This window comes from Hylobates moloch, unplaced genomic scaffold (genome assembly GCF_009828535.3).
Source record: "Hylobates moloch isolate HMO894 unplaced genomic scaffold, HMol_V3 SCAFFOLD_1, whole genome shotgun sequence".
Taxonomy (NCBI): Eukaryota; Metazoa; Chordata; class Mammalia; order Primates; family Hylobatidae; genus Hylobates; species Hylobates moloch.
The window spans coordinates 30,605,971-30,626,692 of record NW_026652276.1 but is presented as its reverse complement, the minus strand read 5'-3'; the positions used below and the strand labels follow the sequence as shown (position 1 = coordinate 30,626,692).

Sequence of the window (20,722 nt, the reverse complement as noted above, 5' to 3'; positions counted from 1 at the left end):
GATTCTGATTTATATAAATAATAATAAATATTGTGGATGCTGCTGATTCAGGGACCATACTGCAAGTAGCGGTAGCCTAGGCCTTTACTGGGTCACAAATGTTGCATTGGTCAGCTATCTGGCAATTTCTATTCTGTACTTTGTTTATCTTGATGGAAGTGAACTTCGAATGGCAATCATTTCTGAATAATCAGTTCATACCTTGTTTGGGTTTGTCTCGCATAGGAGTCATGTAACCTTCCTCATCCAGCTCTCCTCGTGGGCTCCGTTCTGGGGCAAACACGGTGGGGTCAGCGCTGTACCTCTGGGTGCTACTGTCCTCTTGGACATGGGGTGCCACTGGCTTGCGTAGGGTGCCATTACAGCAGGAGTCATCAAAAATCTCAGCAGTAGCACCCTGTGCCACAGGAGCTTCTGGAATTGTGCTAGTTGGGGCTCTGTAGGGCACAGACACTCCTTGTTCTGCAGCAAAACCTCCATCTCGGTATACAAACTGGTTCTGTTAATAAGAGAAACATATGTGGAGAGAAGGTGTTGTTAGAAATAGTTTAAAAATGAATGTTAATAGCCACAAGGATATCAAAGCCAGTCTTTCAGAGAATAGTAATAGTATTTATTTTTTTTTTTTTTTCCCTAGTGGCTAATGAATTTGAGTTACAAACTAGAAACACCTAAAATTTCCACTTTTCTTAAAAGATAAATCATCGGAAAATAATTTTGAAATACACATTTTAGTTTTATTACCCAACTGAAACGTATTCTAATAAAAAGTATTTGATGCCCTTTTCCCACAAGTGCCTATATTTAATATAAATTTCAAAGTGAATTTTTATGATCAATGCAAGTGTCATTAATTATAGACAGTTGTCATTAAGAATAGAAGTACATGGATATATTTTGAATAATCCTGTCTTTATTGCCTTCTAAAATTCTGTGGTTATTATGAATTTGAGGCTCTAGTACCTAACTAGAGGATCATCACTATAATTCTGACTTTTTAGTACATGACCTATAATCAGGGAAGTAAAGATCACCTCCACATCCGGAAGCATAATTTATATGCCCAGGTAAATCCTTCAGATAAAAATTGAAAGCAACTGTTGATGCATATCTCAATTTCGGATTATCAACTGAGATAAAAACACATCTACAAAGGCAGCTACACAATGTACAGCAAATTCTGAACTCACTGTTGGCAAAGGCAAAATGAGGAAATTATGCAGAGACGAGAGAGGAAACATGGTAAGCAAAGACCAAAAATCCTAAAAGATGAAGGTTGATTGTGAAATACTTACTCCCGACATGGGGGTGTAGGCAGGAGGAGGGCTGTGTCCAATTTCACTCTAATAGGAAAGAAAAATGGAATGATGGATATAATAAGAGGCGATATGAATGAAAAAATTAAAAAAAGAAACGAAAAAGAAAAGCCACACGAGTCGTATGAACCAAAGGGGAAAAAGTGCACAACAGTGAAGCTTCCTAAGCAGCGCAATTGTATGCATTCTGACCAGAAGCAAGTTTATGTATATGTTTTGAGGAAAATAAATATTTTAATTCAATCCCTGAAAAGGAAAATTATACAGAAAATGCAAAATTTTTCAATGGATTAGAAAAGTAAATAATAAACATTCTTCTGATTAACCCTAGAGGAAAGGAAAAAGTAGTAAATGAATTATAGCTGTAAATGGGAAAGTTTCCTTCTTTACATGTCAAAAGATTGAAATGGCCATATTATCTGCTATTATTTTTTCTCTTAGAATAAATGTTTCTGGAAGGAGATAGCAGGAGATTTCGATTTGCCTGGAATAATTTTTGCTATCAAGCTACATTTATTTTTCACCACTTCAGCAAAGGGTAAACTCCTTAGCCTCTCCTGATTAAAAGGTATATGCTATTTTATCTTCAGTCTTACATTTTTTTTTTAAGAAACAGCAGAAAATTTGGAAAATCAATTCCTTTCCTGAAAACATGCTTTAGATTCCCCTTATGTATTTATAATGAGTAAAAATCAGATTTCAGTTAAAGAAACAACAACAAAATACATCTGTATTTTTATAGCTAACGCTCCATCCTATGGGCTAACTGAAAGAGGATATAAAAATATAATAAAATATGAAGGACAGGGTTCCTTAGGGTAAGGAAAAAGAGTTGTATGATACTAATTCTGTTTCTTAATACAAAAATACATTATTAAACACATTTTTTGAGAACCTACTGTCTATGTACCAGGCACTTTTCTAGGCACAGGGATAATGCAGACCCAAATCACTTGATTTTATGAAGCTTATATTCTCTGCAATCCAGCTTTAAGTAAACAGAGATGACTAAAATAAACCTCTAAGATACCTTATATCTTTTTTGTTTGTTTGTTTGAGACGAAGTCTCGCTCTGTCGCCCAGGCTGGAGTGCAGTGGTGCAATCTCGGCTTACTGCAAGCTCCGCCTCCCGGGTTCAGGCCATTCTCTTTCCTCAGCCTCCTGAGTAGCTGGGGCTACAGGCACCCGCCACCACACCTGGCTAATTTTTTGTATTTTTAGTGGAGACGAGGTTTCACCATGTTAACCAGGATAGTCTCGATCTCCTGACCTTGTGATCCACCTGCCTCAGCCTCCCAAAGTGCTGGGATTACAGATGCTTTACATCTTTTATATGAAACAGATAAATATTATTCCAGGTCAATGTTCATATGATTTAGATTCATGAAGCATTCTAAGAAGAATATGGTCCCATGGAGATTAAGTGTTTCAAGTAAATCAATAACAACTGGATAATATAATCTCCCTTAACTAACTTAGACTGCTGGACTAATCAAGAGACATGGTCTGAACCCCTATAGTGAGTTTATATCCTAATTTTCCCCACAACTATGGTGGTATTAGAATATTATCTATTTTCTTCTTTAGTAACATAACAACACCTCAAAGATTATGGCATGGAAAGTCAGAGATATATTTAATATGCAATACATAGGAGGTGCTACTGTGCAACAGGCAGATCATTTAATGACCTGGGCTCCAGTTCCAGTGATAAGTGGTGTGAATTTGGTGAATCATGAAACCTCTCACGCCCTTGTTTTCATTCTTGGCCTCCCTATTTTATTATTAATAAATATGAAGTAAGATAATGTATATAAATGAACTTTGTAAACTCTACACTATTATAAAAAGGTAAAGGATATATCACATTTAAATACTCATATCCGCTAAATTGAATTTTTAAAATAAAGCAATCAGGATGCCAAAGCTACTCATCAAAGAGGCATTGAAAAATGCTCACCTGTTCTCTAATCACCTTAAATATAGGCATGTTTTACTATATTTTAGGAATACCTGAAATCCAGTACATTTGTTCATAAAATTTGAGGAAAGAATTTTTTATAGTCCAGTGATTTGTAATATAGAGTGATAGTACAGGAAATATGGAACTGACTGGTGGAACTTTACCAAATTACAAACACTGGCCTTACCCTCATCATTAAACACCAATTATTTGGCAAGTATTTAACAAATATTTACTAAATCTCTACAGTGAAAGCACAGGCACTGTAGTACATGCCGGCGATACCACCATACACTAAGAAAGACATGGCCACTGTCCTTCTAGAATTTACACTATCAATTATAATCTAAGATTGTTGGAAGAAAAGGCAAGAATGAAACAAGGCAATTTATTTCAATTCTATGATTATATATTAGAATGCAAGGTATTCCGAAATACTCATAATTACTAGTGCTCCTTTGACCTCTTATCTTGCAAAAGTTGCTGTACTGGGTAATGTTTGACTAGAATTACAGCTGAGGAATGAGTATTGATTGCACATTTTGCCTTTTACAAAACCTGAGACATAAACAATCAAAGGAACAACTTACAAGTCATTCTTCATCAGGAAACAGTTTATTATCTATATTCATTATCTGGGCTAGAATGGCTTCCATTGTAAAGGCAATGGATTAAAACAACTGGGACTCTTGCAGTTAGTCTGTTCTAAGACATAAAGTGAGGCCATGCCCTATTAGAATGCATCCACTGTCCCTGCTTTGACAAGTCTTTCAGTCAGCAACCTGCCAACTCTATATCTGGACAAACTGCCAAATAGCATCACAGTAATAGGAGCATCTTCATGAATTTTCCTGTCTTCAGCATTAAAATGGAAAAAATGCTAAGCAAAACCCCTTTAGCATTCATTGTTTTTAGGGCTACTGGCTGCTTTTTATGCTTCTGTTTCCATTTTTTCAGTTTGCTTTTTTATCTGTTTTCCATGATAAAAAGCACCTCATTCATTTCCCCGTGGAAGGGCAATGCACTCCAAGGGAACATCTGTGAGGCCAATTAGCTGGGCTGGAAATGTGATATAATTGTTGTTTAAATATATTTAAATTACATGTTAATCACGATGTCATAATTTATAAGCTTTGAAAATAACTTTTTGTACTTCAGAGCCAAGCCAGATTTTACTTGTTTTTGCTGTTTTTAGTTTGAAACAAGCTCGTCTCATTTCTCTCTCCCTCAATTCCCCACACTTGAAGAGCTGAACTTTTAATATTGGAAAGAATGACAGCTGCAAGTAAATTGGTTGAGTAAAAATTAAGATCCTCACAGCAGTCAAAATGAGCTGGAGTGACCTTAAAGTTCTAAGCAGAACAAAGCAATGCTCTCAGTTAAAAGCTTTTGTTTTTCCATTGTGCTACTTTCTGCTGTCCATCAAAGTCCAGCTTTGCAGATCTTAGGAAGCAGCACTGGGTGCATCTGTTCAATTAGCTGGTGAGGCGATTTGCTTTCAGCAGGGCAGAGATAGAAAGAGGTGGGTTATGAACTGGCAGGTGATACTGAGTTTGTTCCTGGTGGGGGGGGGCGGTTTGTAAGGGTGATGGATGGAATGAGTTTAATTCTGTGGCCATATCACTGGGACATTGTATGATTAATTTGGACTTAAATGCCAGAGATTATAGAGAAGGCAAGTATCAGCAAATAAATCAAATATGGTATTAAATGTGCTTTTAAATACATCATGTTCTAAAATTTACTTTTTAGTTGAATGATAAATATTAGAACCTTTGTCTCATATGCACAGTATTTCTTATATTTGTATTGTTTAATATTGTTCCTGAGAAATTTTAAATAGATGGACTGTATCTTGTGATATTTTAAAAAATTAGTATACAAATCTACTTTAGGAGGAAACAAAAATACAGGCCTAATGCCTAGCTTCAACCTAAATTAAACGTGATCAATGAGTCATTTTCTAATCTTTAAATAATTATTACTTTCAATAAGATTACAATTTCTAGGTTCAAGAAATACTCCAAATTCCTTTGACTAAAATAAAACGTCTCCGTAAGACGTTGCTAATCCGTCAGCACTAATTTATGATCTAGACACTTCCACGTCGTAACTGTTAAAGGTTCTCAACCTTTTATCCTCCCTGACATATTTGCTTAACAATCTGATGGGCATTTCCACACTTTCACAGGTCACATAGCAACATACAGAAAATGTTTATTGCATTATGTTATAATTATTGCATTATAAATTATAATTCCTGATGCATGGTTGTAACTCTGCATCTTTCTCACAACTGAGTTCAACGTACCAGTGTTTTGAGACATTTAGATTTAGGACCTTCATTTTTCACAGGGCAATCAAAAGGAAACAAACAGAATGTCTCCATATGTGCCAAACCCAATAATGGCTGGGAGAAGCCTATTGAGATTTCAGCTGCTGGCTGAATTTTATATATATTATACATAATGTCTTTTGTCTATTTATGTATACATTATTTACTCATTTTTCTATTTGGTTTGATTCTGTGGGACTCTTTTTTGAAGAAACTCTCTTACTCCGCACATTCACACACACACACACACACACACACACACACACACCCACACCCCAATAATGACTCTATGATCCAGTTGAAGAAATATTAACTTGGGCTCTTATTCTTTTTTGTTGTTGTTTGTTTTTCAAGATGGAGTCTCGCTCTGTTGCCCAGGCTGGAGTGTAGTGGCACTATCTCGGCTCACTGCAATCTCTGCCTCCCCGGTTCAAGCAATTCTCTGCCTCAGCCTCCCGAGTAGCTGAGATTGCAGGTGCCCGCCACCACACCTGGCTAATTTTTAGAGACGGGGTTTCACTACCTTGGCCAGGCTGGTCTTGAACTCCTGACCTCGTGATCCACCTGACTCGGCCTCCCAAAGTGCTGGGATTACAGACGTGAGCCACCGTGCCCAGCTGGCTCTCATTCTTTATCCACTCATTAATCTTGGAACCTTTCATCTTTCCTATATGTCTCATGTACTCATTTAATTAAAAAATTTAACAAATGGAAGCTATGAGTGGTATATCTGTAAATATGAACAAGAGTCAAGACAGAATTTACAAAGCATATGGAAGGAAATGCTGTCTTTTATAATGCTTAATAATCCTGCTTTTCTTAAGTCAGTCCTCAAAGTCTACTTTAAGTCTCTTCTGTTTCATAGATGAATACAAGATGACTCTTAGGGAAATTAAGAAACAGAAAGAGAAACTAATATAGATATATTATGTACCTGCCCTATACTGTGGACTATTTTAGGTTTTATTTATTCTTATGAACTTGCAAGGTAAATAGCATTATTAAAAATTATAACTCCCATTTTATAGACAAAAAAATTGCGGAGCAGAGAAATTAAAGGATCTGCCATGTGCACACATCCATAGTTGGCTGGCTGACCACAAAGCCCATCACTCTATGACCTTTACATTATACCACACATAGATTTTGACTTTTAGTATTTCTATTCTTACTCATCTTTGCCCTCTCTTCCTTTGTGTTATGCCTCAACTATTTTCTCAAACAAATTCTTACTTTCTTTCTCTAGTTTTAGTGAAAAGAACTTAATGACTTAAGGAGGCATCTGAAACTCATTACCTTAGGTATAAAATGCTGATAATGTGTTACAGTACTGCTCCACCCCACTTATTTTCACTTAAATTAGTTATAAGGACTTAAACTGGAAAGAAGGAAACTTTGAGTATTAAGAGTTAATAGCATGTGTGTGTTTGTGTGTGTATTTTTCCATTCTTTCCTACAAGTCCTTTTTATCTAAAATCATATTGTGTACATATACATTTACCTACCTCACCAAGAGCAAAGCCAGCCCTGAAGCAGGAGGAGACAATTTTAAATAACTGGAGAGCACAAAGATTTTTCATGACAGCACTCTTCCTTATGGATTTATTGTTCCTAGTACAAGGCTTAGTCAATAAATTCTTCTTCCTGCTTGACTGAGGATAAGTAAGCTATTGTATCCCCAGGCAGCAATTCCTATACTCTTTCCAAATATCAGTAGAACAAGAGGATATTTCCTTTTAAAATATTCATGGCTAGATGAGTCAATAAAATGAAGCTGAAAATTCCCCTCACTTCACAGGTTTCTGCTTTAAGTTGCTGCTTTGAGCAATAGTATGTGATGGAATCAAAGAATGTTATTAGCACTGTCAAAAAAAAGGGCAGAAAGAAATATAATTTTTCACTAATGCCAACATTCCTTAGCTTCATTCAAGATAAGCAATAAGAATTGTGTCACCCTTCTTGAGATTAGTAATCACACAGAATTGATCTCTTTACCCTGGTGCAAGTTCTAAATTTTTGTATTGTTTGGTTGGTTCTAGCAACTTTCTCTTTTTTGGCATGTTTATATTCATTTTAATTGAAACTTTTCCTAATTATCACTTAACTACTAGCTAATGCATATAGCTAGAAATCTAAAGAGGAAAACTCTAGGAGTTTCTCAAAGACTTCTCAATAATTCTTTTCAGTTAGAGAGGGTAGGCTATTTTTCTTTCTTTTTAATGTATGCTTAAGAACATCTAGTTCTAATGCAATGTCTTTAAGAACAGAAATGAAGTCATCAAGCCTTTACTATGTGTAAATTCTGGAGTAGCCTGATTCTTCAAATGAATCATGAAGTTGTCTCTGCTTGTGTGGTTTGTATCCTAACATCATATGTTAGTATCTGATGAAGATTTTTCAGGATTCAAACAATGCACTGGATTGGGCAACTTTTGAAGACAAAAACCCCACAGACCTAGAACAAATGGTCTCATGAAATCCTTCTACCTCCAGGATTGTATTCTTGAATATTTTTCACTAAGTCACATTACTTTTAACAAATTCCTTAGTTTCTTGGTCCTTTAGTTTATTTAATCCTAAAAAGAAGAATAAGGGTATAGGACAAGTAATAGGAAAGATCACTTCCAACTACCAAAGGATTTACATGTAAAATAAATTTTCTGCCTCAAGCTCACATGATTGATTAGTTATTAAATATTGTAAAATGTGATTAACATTAAAGCAAAGTATCTTATAAAGTTTTCTCTCGTAAATCTTTTCACAGTCGACTCATCACTTTTTCTTTCCTTTTTAAAGCAGACTATCTATTGTACAAAGTATCACTTAGGCTACATGCAATATATGATTGTATGTTTTTATGAGGCTGAACCACATTTGGATGATGATTCATGAAAATACCATTTTGAAATAAAGTTTTATAATGTAAAATTTTTATTTTACAGATAGAGACTCTGACACTCTGAGAGGTTAATTTTCCAAGGTAACAAAAATAGTGACGGTACTAGAAACAAGATTCCCCGAGTTCCCATCCAACGTACAATCTGTTATACCTTACAGCCTCAAATTAACATTTAATAAATAATAATAAGCAGCCTTTAGATGTTGCATTTTTATGTTTTTCAGAAACAAAACTATTTATTTTTTAAATATAGCTGAAAGCATTTGCCTTAACCAAAACATTTGTTCTAAGCTGAAATACATATTAATATATGAAAGTAAATTTAGTGACACTTTAATTTTAAGACAAACAGATATTAACTTTTGTTTTTGAATAGGCTATAAGTTTATTAGACAAACGGGATAATTAATATGGCCATAAACATATTAACATATTAATTAAAAGTAGTATTTATTAAAATGGTACTTTGTCTACAAAACAGGTTGCCCTTCACAGAGAAGAGATATGTTATTTAAACACTCTACCTATAAAAGCCAGTTATTAAAAACCGATATATACATACATGCTTATTGTCAGTTGATATACTTTTATTTACCTACATAATATTTATATCTGTTACTTGATATACTGTTACCTTCACAGCATTTATCTCCAGATCTGTCTATGCAATAAGATACTGTCTAGGGAGTGTTAAAATAATTTTTAAAAATAAGTAATCTATAAGGCAGGTTTGAACCAAGAATAAGAAAAAAAAAGACTATGAACACTTTGAATTTGAATGCCATAACTTTAGAATTTGAAATGTAATGTCTTTGCCTAGATATGTTTCCTTTTGTACTATCAGTGAAGACTTAAATCTCAATTTTAGGCTCTGTGTATGTGTGGATACATATGTTAGATATATACATGCATACACATGTATATGTATTCATATACATGCATACACATGTATATGTATTCATATACATGCATACACATGTATATGTATTCATATACATGCTAAGAAAATTAATAGCTTAAAACAAGATAACAAAGGTTACTTAACCCATACAATCAAACACGTTGTCTTTTACAGGCTGTTAACTCATTTGTGGGGTAGCTTTTGTTTTGTTTTTCTTATGTTTCACATGCAGGTATTGTTTATCAACAAAAGAGTGATCAACTCTTATACAACCATGTGTAAGAGTTCTACTCAGAAATATTTGTTACTCAGAGTTTAGAGTTATTTTATTTACTAGCAAATAATAAGGCAACAGTGAAATATTCAATCTTCTCTTTAGTAATAATCTAAGCTCAGGATGCTTTATTATATATTCAACATTTCAATAATAGTATTTAGAGCAATCTGTGTGAGAATGTAAAAATATAAAAGGCATGGTTTGTGTATTGGAGGATGGAGAACAAATAATATAGGAAATAGAATTGCAAATTTTATAAACCTTATTTTGGCATGTAGATTTTATTCAGCATTTTAAATGATAGGTGTTGGCAACAAGCAAACAATTTAACATAATACAGATAAAGCCCTTCAGTGTTCCTATAATTGCAGTGTGGACCAGGTTGAACATATCTTCAGTTATGCTAGTTTATGCAAACTGTTTACCAGATAAAAAGTGAATTTGTAACAATGGTTTATTCATCCACCTACTGCGCTTTAAGCTACCAGGTGGCACAGCTGTTGCCATAAGTAAAAAGATTTCTAACAGTCCACCTGGAATTAGGACAGCTGGTTCCTATGAGCTGATCTGAATAATGTACTGTGAATACTCTGGTACAGCTACTGACAGAACAAACAGCACATGACTGTCCCATCAGCCCAGAGCAAACACTAGTTACATTTCACAGAAACAGGCTGGTATTTACAACTGATCTAGGCCAAAAAGAATATTAGATTGAAGGCAACACCCCAAGAGAAAATAGCACTCCCCGAGAGCTAATTGTTGACCGTAGTCTAAGCAGCTTTAGCCATTATTGAAAAGCCCCCAAATCTGATTTTGCTGCATATAAAAAGGAAGAGGAAAAATATACAAAGCATTCCTGCATCTATTTGTGAACCATTTTGGAATTTTCTAAAATAAAAAAATGACCAATACTCCTTAGTTTTCCATTTACACAGTTGCTGCCAAAGTCAACCCAGATTAGCCAGAATCATGGCCATAATGATTTTCTTTTAATTTCTAAAATTGTAACACTTTACTAAAAAAAGAAGGCAGCAAAAAATAAAATGGAACTGAAACTAGAGAATCTCATTTAAATCTGCCATTGGTACCACAGATGACTCATATAGATGGTAAATGGCTTTCTTCAGGATGATACAGCTAGTTACTAACAGGCCTAATTAGAAAAACATCTATTGGCTGAGGATCCTTAGATTGTCTACCTGAGCCAAGGACAGCCCAGGTGAAACTCTAAAGCAGGCAAAATCTGATCTCAATGTTTCCCCACTAAGGTTGATTTTGCGATTTCAGGCCCGTGATTCTTTATTCCTAACAGAATTATTTCTGGGCCCATTTATTTCTGCCTCGGCTCTGTGGAAAATAGGACTATATTGTCCTCCCATTCCAGGTGTACAATTCTTGATCAGTGACTCACACTCCAAAAACATCCTCAATTATCTATACTTTTATTTTCTGCCCAGAAACATGGCTTTAGCTAGGCCAGAGGGTATCTATTTAGTCTGATGAATTCATTCATAAAATCTTCTCAAATTGGTCAAATTGGTGTTAGTGGTTTATGATGGAATTACTTCAGGTAACACTGAACTACTGAATACCATGTCATACCCATATAACTAACAGCTGCCCTGATAGTTTCACAGCATTTCAAACATCACATTTCTTAAAGTGAAATGGCCATCTTCTCTCCCTGGCTTGCTTGTCTTTCTTGGCTTGGTGAATAATATCAATAACTTATCCAGCTTTGCAAGTCAAATCTCTTAGTGTTATCTTTGATGTCTCCTCTGTCCCACTCCTTATATCTAAGCATACAAGGTCTACCCTTTCAAACCTCTTAATACCCCCAGAATCTAACCATTCTCTTCATCCTCATGGCCACTATTTCAGTTGTGGTTAAGGTGCCAAAAAATTTATCACTCCCACTGGGATACTTAGAGAGTAAAAGAAAGTGTTATTAATAATTATGCTTCTGATATAGAAGTAAACTAGGATGCACTAAGGAAAACAGGCACTTACGAAAATCTTAATTATGGTACCATTTCTTGACTAGAGTACTGTAACAACCTTCTAGCTGTTCTCCTTGATCTTATTCTTTCCCTTCACTCCAATCTAATATTCATACTTCATCCCCCTGCTTAAAAAATCGCAAGACCTCTGGGCAAGGTGGCTCACGCCTGTAATCCCAGCACTTTGAGAGGCCAAGGCGGGCAGATCACAAGGTCAGGAGTTCAAGACCAGATGGTGAAACCCCATCTCTACTAAAAATACAAAAATTAGCCTGTGATGGCATATGCCTGTAATCCCAGTTACTTGGGAGGCTGAAGCAGGAGAATTGCTTGAACCCAAGAGGGGGAGGTTGCAGTAAGCCGAGATTGCGCCACTGCACTCCAGCCTGGGCGACAGAGGAAGACTCTGTCTCAGAAACAAAACAAAACAAAACTGCAAGACCTACTGTTGCCCTCAGGCTAAATGAAGTCCATTATTTGTGGCATTGGAGGCTTTGGTAACTATGATCCTTGCCAATTTCTCCAGCTTCACCTCTTTGCTCTTTCCTCATAAGCCTTCAGTCAAATAAATCTCAGATTTTCTTGATAAGCCCTTTCCTCTCTCACCTCTGACCTCTGCCCAAGTTCTAATTACTTCCTCAATGCTCTTTCTGGCTTCTTTGCCTTGATTACATCGTGATCTTATGAAAAATTATCCGTACCTTGATTATATTTAATTATTGATTCAAAAAGTATTTGTCAAAGAACCCATTATATGCCCCATGTGAATAATTTAGCAACTGTATTCTGTTTATTTCATTAGTATGTCTTTTTTTGTAGACTGTGAGTCTATTTGGAAGAGGATTCACTGTAATTTACTATTAAATTTTTCATATCTAGCGCAGTGGCGGGGCACAGACATGGTGAATGTTCAGCAAAGATATATTGAATCAAAGGATAGATTAAAAAATGTCTTAAACCCAAAGAGTGGCTCTATTGATGAAAATCTCGGTGACTCCATCAAGTCAGCTGGATAAGTTTTAAAGGATGTGGAATTTTAGCATCCCTGATATTATATACGGTACACATCTTATTCTGCAGATGGCTTGGGTGGAATTGAACTCAGATGCAATTATCTGAATATTATATCTCATCTAGTACACTCTTCCTGTCAATATCAATTACTATTTCTGAAGCCATTGTTGGAAATCTTAATTCTAATGGCAAAGTTTTTTTAAAAGTATTCTTACAAATGGTGGGTGATTCTGAATGCAATGAACATTTCACATTCAGCTATAAAACTTCAAGATTCTATCACTAGTATGACAACATTCCCCTAAGACATCTATGTATTTCCTATTGCTTTGGAGGCCTAGAGAACCAGGGTTTAGCTGTATCCCTGAAAAATACAACTTGTTAACTAAGAACAATAAGACAGACCTTGTAGATAAACCAACTAACTATAGGCAGATGCAAAATGTATCCTTTCTCTACAAGTGGTACATACCACCTAACTGCATTTCCACACTGTGGTGCACAGAACAAACACATAAGGAAGGGCCATTTTAAAATTTCCAAAAAGTATTTTAAGGATAATCATGGCTAAATGCTACAGAAAATCAAACTTATAAGTCAATGAAATTCTAGATCAAAATTACAGAGTGCGTGTCTCTGAGAAGGGAAGTAGCTGCTGGAGAAGAGCTCTTGATAAGAGAAAAGGACTGTCATCCAACAGCCCGGCTGCCTTAAAAAAGTGTTCTCTAAGCTTAGTGTTCTCATCTGTAAAATGGGAATAATACTGCCTGTGTTGTGTGCTTTATAAGCTCATGTCTATGTTAAATATCTCTGAATAGAATAACATAGTAGATAAATGTGCAACAGGCTTTTTTGCCCAGTGACACAAAGAAAATACAGCTGAGTGCTGAATTTTCCAAGAATCCCTCACATAAAATCAACTAAATGCTGCCTTCCAAATAAGCATACACTTTTTATATACCACAATAAAAGTATTTGCACAGTGACATGATTATCTGTGTGAGGGTAGAGGTTATTTTGCAAATTTTGTATCACAAATTTTATTTGAAGTAAAATAAGCCAGGCACAGAAAGACAAACTTTGCATGTTCTCACATGTCTGTGGGAGCTAAAAATTAACACAATTGAAATTATGGAGCTAGAGAGTAGAAGAATGGTTACCAGAGGCTGGGAATGGTAGTTGAGGGGAGAGTAAAGGGAAGTGGGGATGGTTAATGGGTACAAAAAAAAAAATAGAGTAAATGAGATCTAGTATTTGATAACACAACAGAGTGACCATAGTCAATAGTAATTTAGCTGTATATTTTAAAATAAATAAAAACATATAATTGGATTGCTTGTAACACAAAGGATAAATGTTTGAGATGAGGGAAACCCTATTTACCCTGATGTGATTATTAGACATTGTATGCCTGTATCAAAATATCTCCCATACACCCAAAATATATACCTACTCTGTACCCACAAAGATTAAATATTTAAACATTTTAAAAAAGTTTAAGCCAAACTTGAAACAATTGTCAAAATGATTGCTGTCATTGACATAAGTAAAATAATGAGGAATAATATACAAGTTTCATTTAAATGTCTATTAATTCACACATCATTTAAAATGATTTTAAAGCATTCCTTTGAAAATTACAACTGCTATGCTTTTTTTCAGTGCAGCAGTAATTCAAAGAAAGGCTTCTTAGAACTCTCAGAGCCCTCACCACTTAGCCACAGAAAGGTGTACATGAAATATCCACTAATAAAATCCTTAACCAACTAAAATAAATGAACTGAATGATCTAACAGTAGAGATTATGATAACTGAAATAAAATCTTTATTATTTTTGTTTTCTTTAGATGATGAGGGTGAGAAAGTCAATGGAACACAAACATCATTAGAAATTCACATTTTTTACAGAGTATGGATTGGCCTTGATTTTTTTTTAATCACTCCTACTGAACACTTGAAAGCATCCAGACAGTCCTAATAAGATATATCTCAGAATTCATGATGAGGCATTGTCAACAGGCCAAGGAGAAGTCCTCCATGCAGAATGTATGCTTCAATTGAATGTTTCCTTCCCTATGATCGCTGGTCTTTATAGAGAAAGTTGATACACTAAGAGAGGCATGTAGTCATGTAGGAAATGGTTGAACTCTCATGCCGTGTTTGGTGGAGACATCATTCCTATATATCACTTCTTTAATAAACTGAGATCTGAAGCTTTTTGCAGATTTTAAAAACAATAGACATGTTTAAGAAAGATGCACCTTGGAAAGAAAGTAGCCAGGTTACAGAAAAGTGCTTAGATTGGCAATCTTAAAGTAACTTAAGTGATCTGGAGTTGTGAAAAATAAAATAGATTAAACTTTTTCACATATCCTTTACCCTAGCTCTTCTACCAATAAATAGCAAACAAACAAACAAAAAAAGTACTAGAAAGGTAAGAAAAACCTCTTTTATATTTTCTGGGCCACTATGTCATTTATTATATTACTAGCACAATTATAATTTATCATATCTAAAGAAAATTATTAAGCCAGGGTGCAGCTATGTTCCAATGAAAGAAAATATTAATACATGGTCTTATGAATATATTCACAAAGAAGAGAATGCTTATCTTTCTTGTCATGAGTCTTAAATATTAGGCACCCCAAGCTCTCTTAGGAACCATTACTGTTTTTATCATGTATAAATATACCCAAGACTTTTAGAAACCCTATCTAATTCATCAGTGTTGTCTTTTAGGGTAACAAGCTCCTTAAGTAGATAACCAACCAGTTACACTAGTATCCTGCCTCTCTTATTTCTCCTAAATTTATTTATCCAAGTAGTAAAAAGTTATGTAGTAGCTTCAATTTTGGTGAAGAAAATTTAGATCTAGTTATTCTTGCAAAAAACAATAAATGAGAAGAGAACATTTTGATCATTCTTAGGACTGATCTTTTAAATTCTTACTGAAAAGTGACCAAAAGCAATATTAGCACCCTGGCAGCAATTCTAGGATTTGTATTTGGTTCATTGCCATATGAAGGCATATTGAAGGTAAATTATGCAGGAGGAGAATATATTTCCAAGAGAGTTTGAAAAAAGCTCAGCCTGTGAATTATTTGCTTTGAAATGCCTTCATATTCTCCTGCTTGGAAATTCTGGTCAAGAGAAGAGCAAAAACAAGTAGTAAGCTCATCCTAAGCATATAGACAGGTGAACATTCATAAAACGTTTATCAGCCTGCAATAAAATTTTAAAATGTGCTGGACCATCCTCCCCTAGAAAAGAGGAGGTACAATAAATAGTTGTTATTATATTAAACTTCCAGAGACCACCCTATCCATCTTGATGTTCTAAACACCAGAAGTCCCCAAAGCAGCTTTCACTAACATGCTATTTGAAACTAGTAGTTAATTCCTGACAGCTGTTCCTCCTATATATTGTCTAATCTCTTCGACCCAAAGGTGGATTTACCTTGAAGCAATGAAGTTTAAGCTTTAGACCCTTCAGTTATAGGCCTGATGAAGAACCCAAGTCATAGATTCACATGATTTGGGGGTTTTCTAAAATTTGCAAAAGTAAAATTTTTATTTTTGTGTTCTTTTTCTCAAAGAGCTTCCACCTCTACTCTCAATTATTAGTGTCTGGCCCCACAAAACCTGGAACTGCCCCTTTTCCATCCTCGCTGTTTCTGAAAATGTTCCCTACAGTTTATTATTTACCAAAAATCTGGCTTTCATGAGAAGCCACTCTGCACATCCTTTCTTGCAATATTTCATCTAATGGAGAATGTCTATTCCATGATTCAACTCAGGCCTCAGAGCCAAGGTTAATATGCTATAAGATTCCGGATACTAGCTCTTCAAAATTCATTCAAGCCCCTCTTCTTTTGAAGACTCATGCTTAAACAATTCTACCACAGGTTCTTATCTTTGTGACTATAATCTACAGTCTTTGGAGGCATTGTCCAGCACTCAGAGTGTTCATGCTCATTGGTATCATTGAGATTGCAATTATGTCTGGCTTGGTCCCAAAACCTTTCACCATGGACCACACTAAATACCTAAGTATTATAACTCTGGAGCCTCCTCCTTGCCTACAATCTTATCTCCACTGCACTTTAACTACCATATAGCTGCTTTAACTACCATATAGCTGTGTATACATTTTGACATCACTGTGAAAAGCTCTCAGTGCCAATTCTTTAAGAATCCCTTTCTCTGACCACAATCTCTTATTCTTTCTGTGCACTGATTTCCTTTCTCTGACTCAATCAGTTCTTCTGCCTTTTATTTTTTTCTGCTCCTCAATTAATCCCTTGGCACTTTATTTTTCCAGCATGGGCTTTGAAGTAAGCCAGGTATGGTTTTGAATACTTTGGCACTTACCAAAGCTATTTTACAAGCATCTCAATCTCTGTAAGTCCCAGTTTCCTTAGCCTAAAATGAGGAAAGAATGCTCCTTCCTTTTCCTCAGTATTACATTTTATGGGAATGTTATGTCAAGAACCTAGCATACTCAGCTGACAGCAGATATACAATGTTAGTATTTACATAATTATGTATAATTAGGTAAACAGATAAGAGAAAAAGAAATAAGTTACTTATACCCCATTATCCTTTATCCTTACATCACTGATCCTCAATGTAACCTTTAGTTCCTTCAGCTTCAGTATTATTTTTGCAACTGCCCTACCGGAGCTCAACTCTTGATTTTCATCTCTTTTGTTCCCTCTCTCTTGCTGCCAGTTCCATCAGTGCTACTGAACAATCATGCATTCAAGCAGAATGGCGCCTCAAAAACGCCAAGTTTTCTACGCCTTTGGTGATCCTTAGATTTACTAGGCCCTCATTCGTCTTTGTTTGTATGCCTTACCGTGACATTTTTCTTAAGCCTTAGCCAGTCTCTAAGCTTCCTAATACAGCCCTGCTCTCCTCCCTCTCTGTCAACAGCTTGCTCTCGATATAATACAGAGAATAGAATCTAAATGTCTATAGGTTGGGAGTACCTCAATGTCCCTCAATTTAATCTCTAAATTATAATAAAATAGAAAATTTACTACTTCTTATTACAACTGGACTGAATCGTCTCTTGACAACTAACTTTGTTAAAACATTTTAACTTTGTTAAAACATTTTTCTTTAATCTTGGTTAAGTGTTTGTGTAGTTGGTGAGTCAACTGAGAGTTGAGTACCAAGGCTTCAGATGAGAAGGAAAATTATATGACAAAATAGAGAAAGGAAATTTTGGAGCCCCAGATCAGTCTGGGAGGAAACAGCTGAAAAAGGCAGAGAGAGAAGAGGATTAAACAGTAGGTGACTGTACTTTCTATGAAGTTACCCCTTCAACCTAGTCCACCAGTTCTGTTTTCAATCTAATCTGCCAAATTCCCGAAATCTGGACGTGAGTTATTTTTGTTGTTGGATAAATGAGAGAAAAGACTGATTTGTGGAAATCAAGGAAGTGGTGAGAATCAATAAAATGTGGAAATTAGGAAATTGGAACTTAAAAAAGAGAAGAGCTAACAGTTAATGAGTTGTTAGTTTGAAGTGCTTTACCTATATTGCTGCACTAAATCCTCATATATACCTATGGTAGATATTATTCTTATCATCATTTTAGAGTAGAATAAACCGAGAGGTTAAGTAAGTGGCCAAGTTTACAGAACTAGTTAAGTACAGGCAGTCAGACCTCAGATTCCATGATATACTATGTTGCCATATCACTAAATTGCCTCAATCAGCACTTTATCCCCAGTGAATTAAAAGAAAATATGAGGAAGCAATTTGAATGTCTTCCGTTTGTGAATTTCAGGTTCAATAAAATTTTATCTAATGCTCAAGGGACAGAGAAACTTTCATCTGACATATGGGTTAAAAATCTCATTCTTAAATTTTATCATGCCAAATGTACTTCTTCTTGCCTAAGATAAACTTTTCTACAAATGTGTTGGACATACCTTCCCCTAACTCCTCCCAGAGTTTTCTCCACCTATCCCCTATTATCTTCCATACTCTCTGTGATTTCACTGGTTCACTTGTCTCTAATGTTTGGATGCCCATTGTTCTAGAAAACTTCCTCTGACTCATCTTCCTTTCTGAATTCACGTTCTGCGTCCTTTCTTCCTTTCACATAGACGAGTTTTTCAAAGAAATTCACATTTCCTGCCTTTAACTCCTCAATCAATTTTATTTGTCTCTTCACTAGTTCTACATTCTACCAAAATTTCTCTCAAAAAGAATAGTAAGATGTCATGAATCAAGAATAATGGTTTCCAAATTATGAGTTAACTTCACTCGAGCTCTAGACACACATTCCTATCTAATGACTCTATCTACTTATGTTTTAAAATATTAATCACATCTCCTTATTCTACTCCTCTGTTTTCATGTATTAATAGTAATGTTAACATCTTCCTAGTCACCCTAGACTTCTCTCCTTCCCACTCTGCAACATCCAACCGATACCCAAATCCTGTTGTTTCTATCTCAAAATCATCACTTCCATCAAACTTCCTACTCATGTCCTGTGAGTAGGAAGTCCTGTCCTACTCAAGAAATAATCAAATCTCTCTTTGTTTTAATTCACGTATTAAAAAGCTACCAGAATTTTCTTACTAGAAGCCAGGCCTGACTTTGCCATGCCCCTGCTTAAAAACCCTTATTTGCTCAAATGATCCCTTACGTATTCTCTTTGTCCCAATTATAACACTTTCTCATTGCATTTTATTGGCTACTTATTCATAAATTTCTTCTACAAATAAGAGGGCACAATTGGATATGGCCCTAGTGGGAAATCATTAGTTCAGATATATAGTAGATACCTAAATAAATGTTTGATGAATGGATCAATTATTGAATGAATAAATGCTTTTGCTACTTGCCTGAATTAATCATTATTCAATATAGGTAAGTAGAAATTTCTAAGTCTGAATTAATGGATACACAGCTAATAGTAAGATGATTTGGCCCCTTAAAGATCAAAATTAACATTTATGAGGAATCTGATAATAAAAAAGTTCAAAAAGTCAAAATTCTTTACGGATATACTCATCTTTAAGGTACTGAGTACTAATCTCATAGCAATAATAAAAGAGAAAAATGTCAGAGGCAGACTGAGAGGCAATGCATCATTTTGGTAAACAGTGCAGCCTCAAGGGACTCTCGAGCCAGGCTGCCAGGTTTTGTCATTGAATAGCTGTGCCTCGGTTTACCCACAAAAAGGTGATAAAAATAGTTAGTAGTGGATAGATAATAAACAAAAAATAGTAAATATTAAAATAGTAGAAAACTAAAATAGAAAAAACTAAACTCAAGGCCAGGTGCAGTGCCTCATGCTTATAATCCCAGAACTTTGGAAGGCCAAGGTGGGTAGATTGCTTGAGCCCAGGAATTTGAAACCAGCCTGGGCAACATGGCAAAAACCCTATCTCTACAAAAAATAAAAAATTAACTGGGTTTGATGGTGCATGCCTGCAGTTCCAGCTACTCAGGAGGCTGAGGTAAGAGGATTGCTTGATCCCAGAATGGGGAGGTTGCAGTGAGCTGAGATCACCCCACTGTACTCTGGCCTGGGTGACAGAGAAAGACTCTTGTCTCAAAAAAATAAAAATATATTTTAAAAAACTAAACTCAAGGGGTTTTCATGAGATTTAATAAACTGATAAATATTAGACACTATGGTACTTGGCAAAAGATAACAGGTATCACCTATTATTTACTCTTTGAGGAATTTAATACTTTTATAAATATATGTAATTACTAGACACAAAAGAATGCATTTAGTCATTTCAACCCAAGAATATCCGGTAGCCTGGTCTCTCTAACACATAACTACAATACCTGACTCTAACTAAGAAGAGACTGTAGTAGGCTCCAAATGAATATGAATTATGTATACCTCAACATCTCCATATGCTAGGAATTATAAACACTATTTTTTTTTCTTCCAGGGAGGGAAACAATTAAGTATGAATGTTGCTAAACAATTGTCTATGATTATTGTTGGAAAAAGCAAACTAAATTGGTTGTAG

General features: G+C 35.2%; 1 protein-coding gene across 7 annotated transcripts in view; it reads right to left on the bottom strand.

Annotated features, from left to right (window-relative positions):
* Positions 1-20,722, bottom strand: part of ERBB4 (erb-b2 receptor tyrosine kinase 4) — a 1,173,590-nt gene that overhangs the window by 10,930 nt on the left and 1,141,938 nt on the right. For 5 of the 7 annotated variants that reach the window (XM_058438803.1, XM_032754659.2, XM_058438808.1 and 2 more), the window contains 2 exons: positions 1,296-1,343; positions 202-499 (listed from right to left, as the gene is read on the bottom strand). In XM_058438803.1, the coding sequence (XP_058294786.1) occupies positions 202-499; positions 1,296-1,343 (346 nt within the window). The remainder of the gene's footprint in view (positions 1-201; positions 500-1,295; positions 1,344-20,722) is intronic. The other 2 variants (XM_032754658.2, XM_058438812.1) reach the window with 1 other exon arrangement.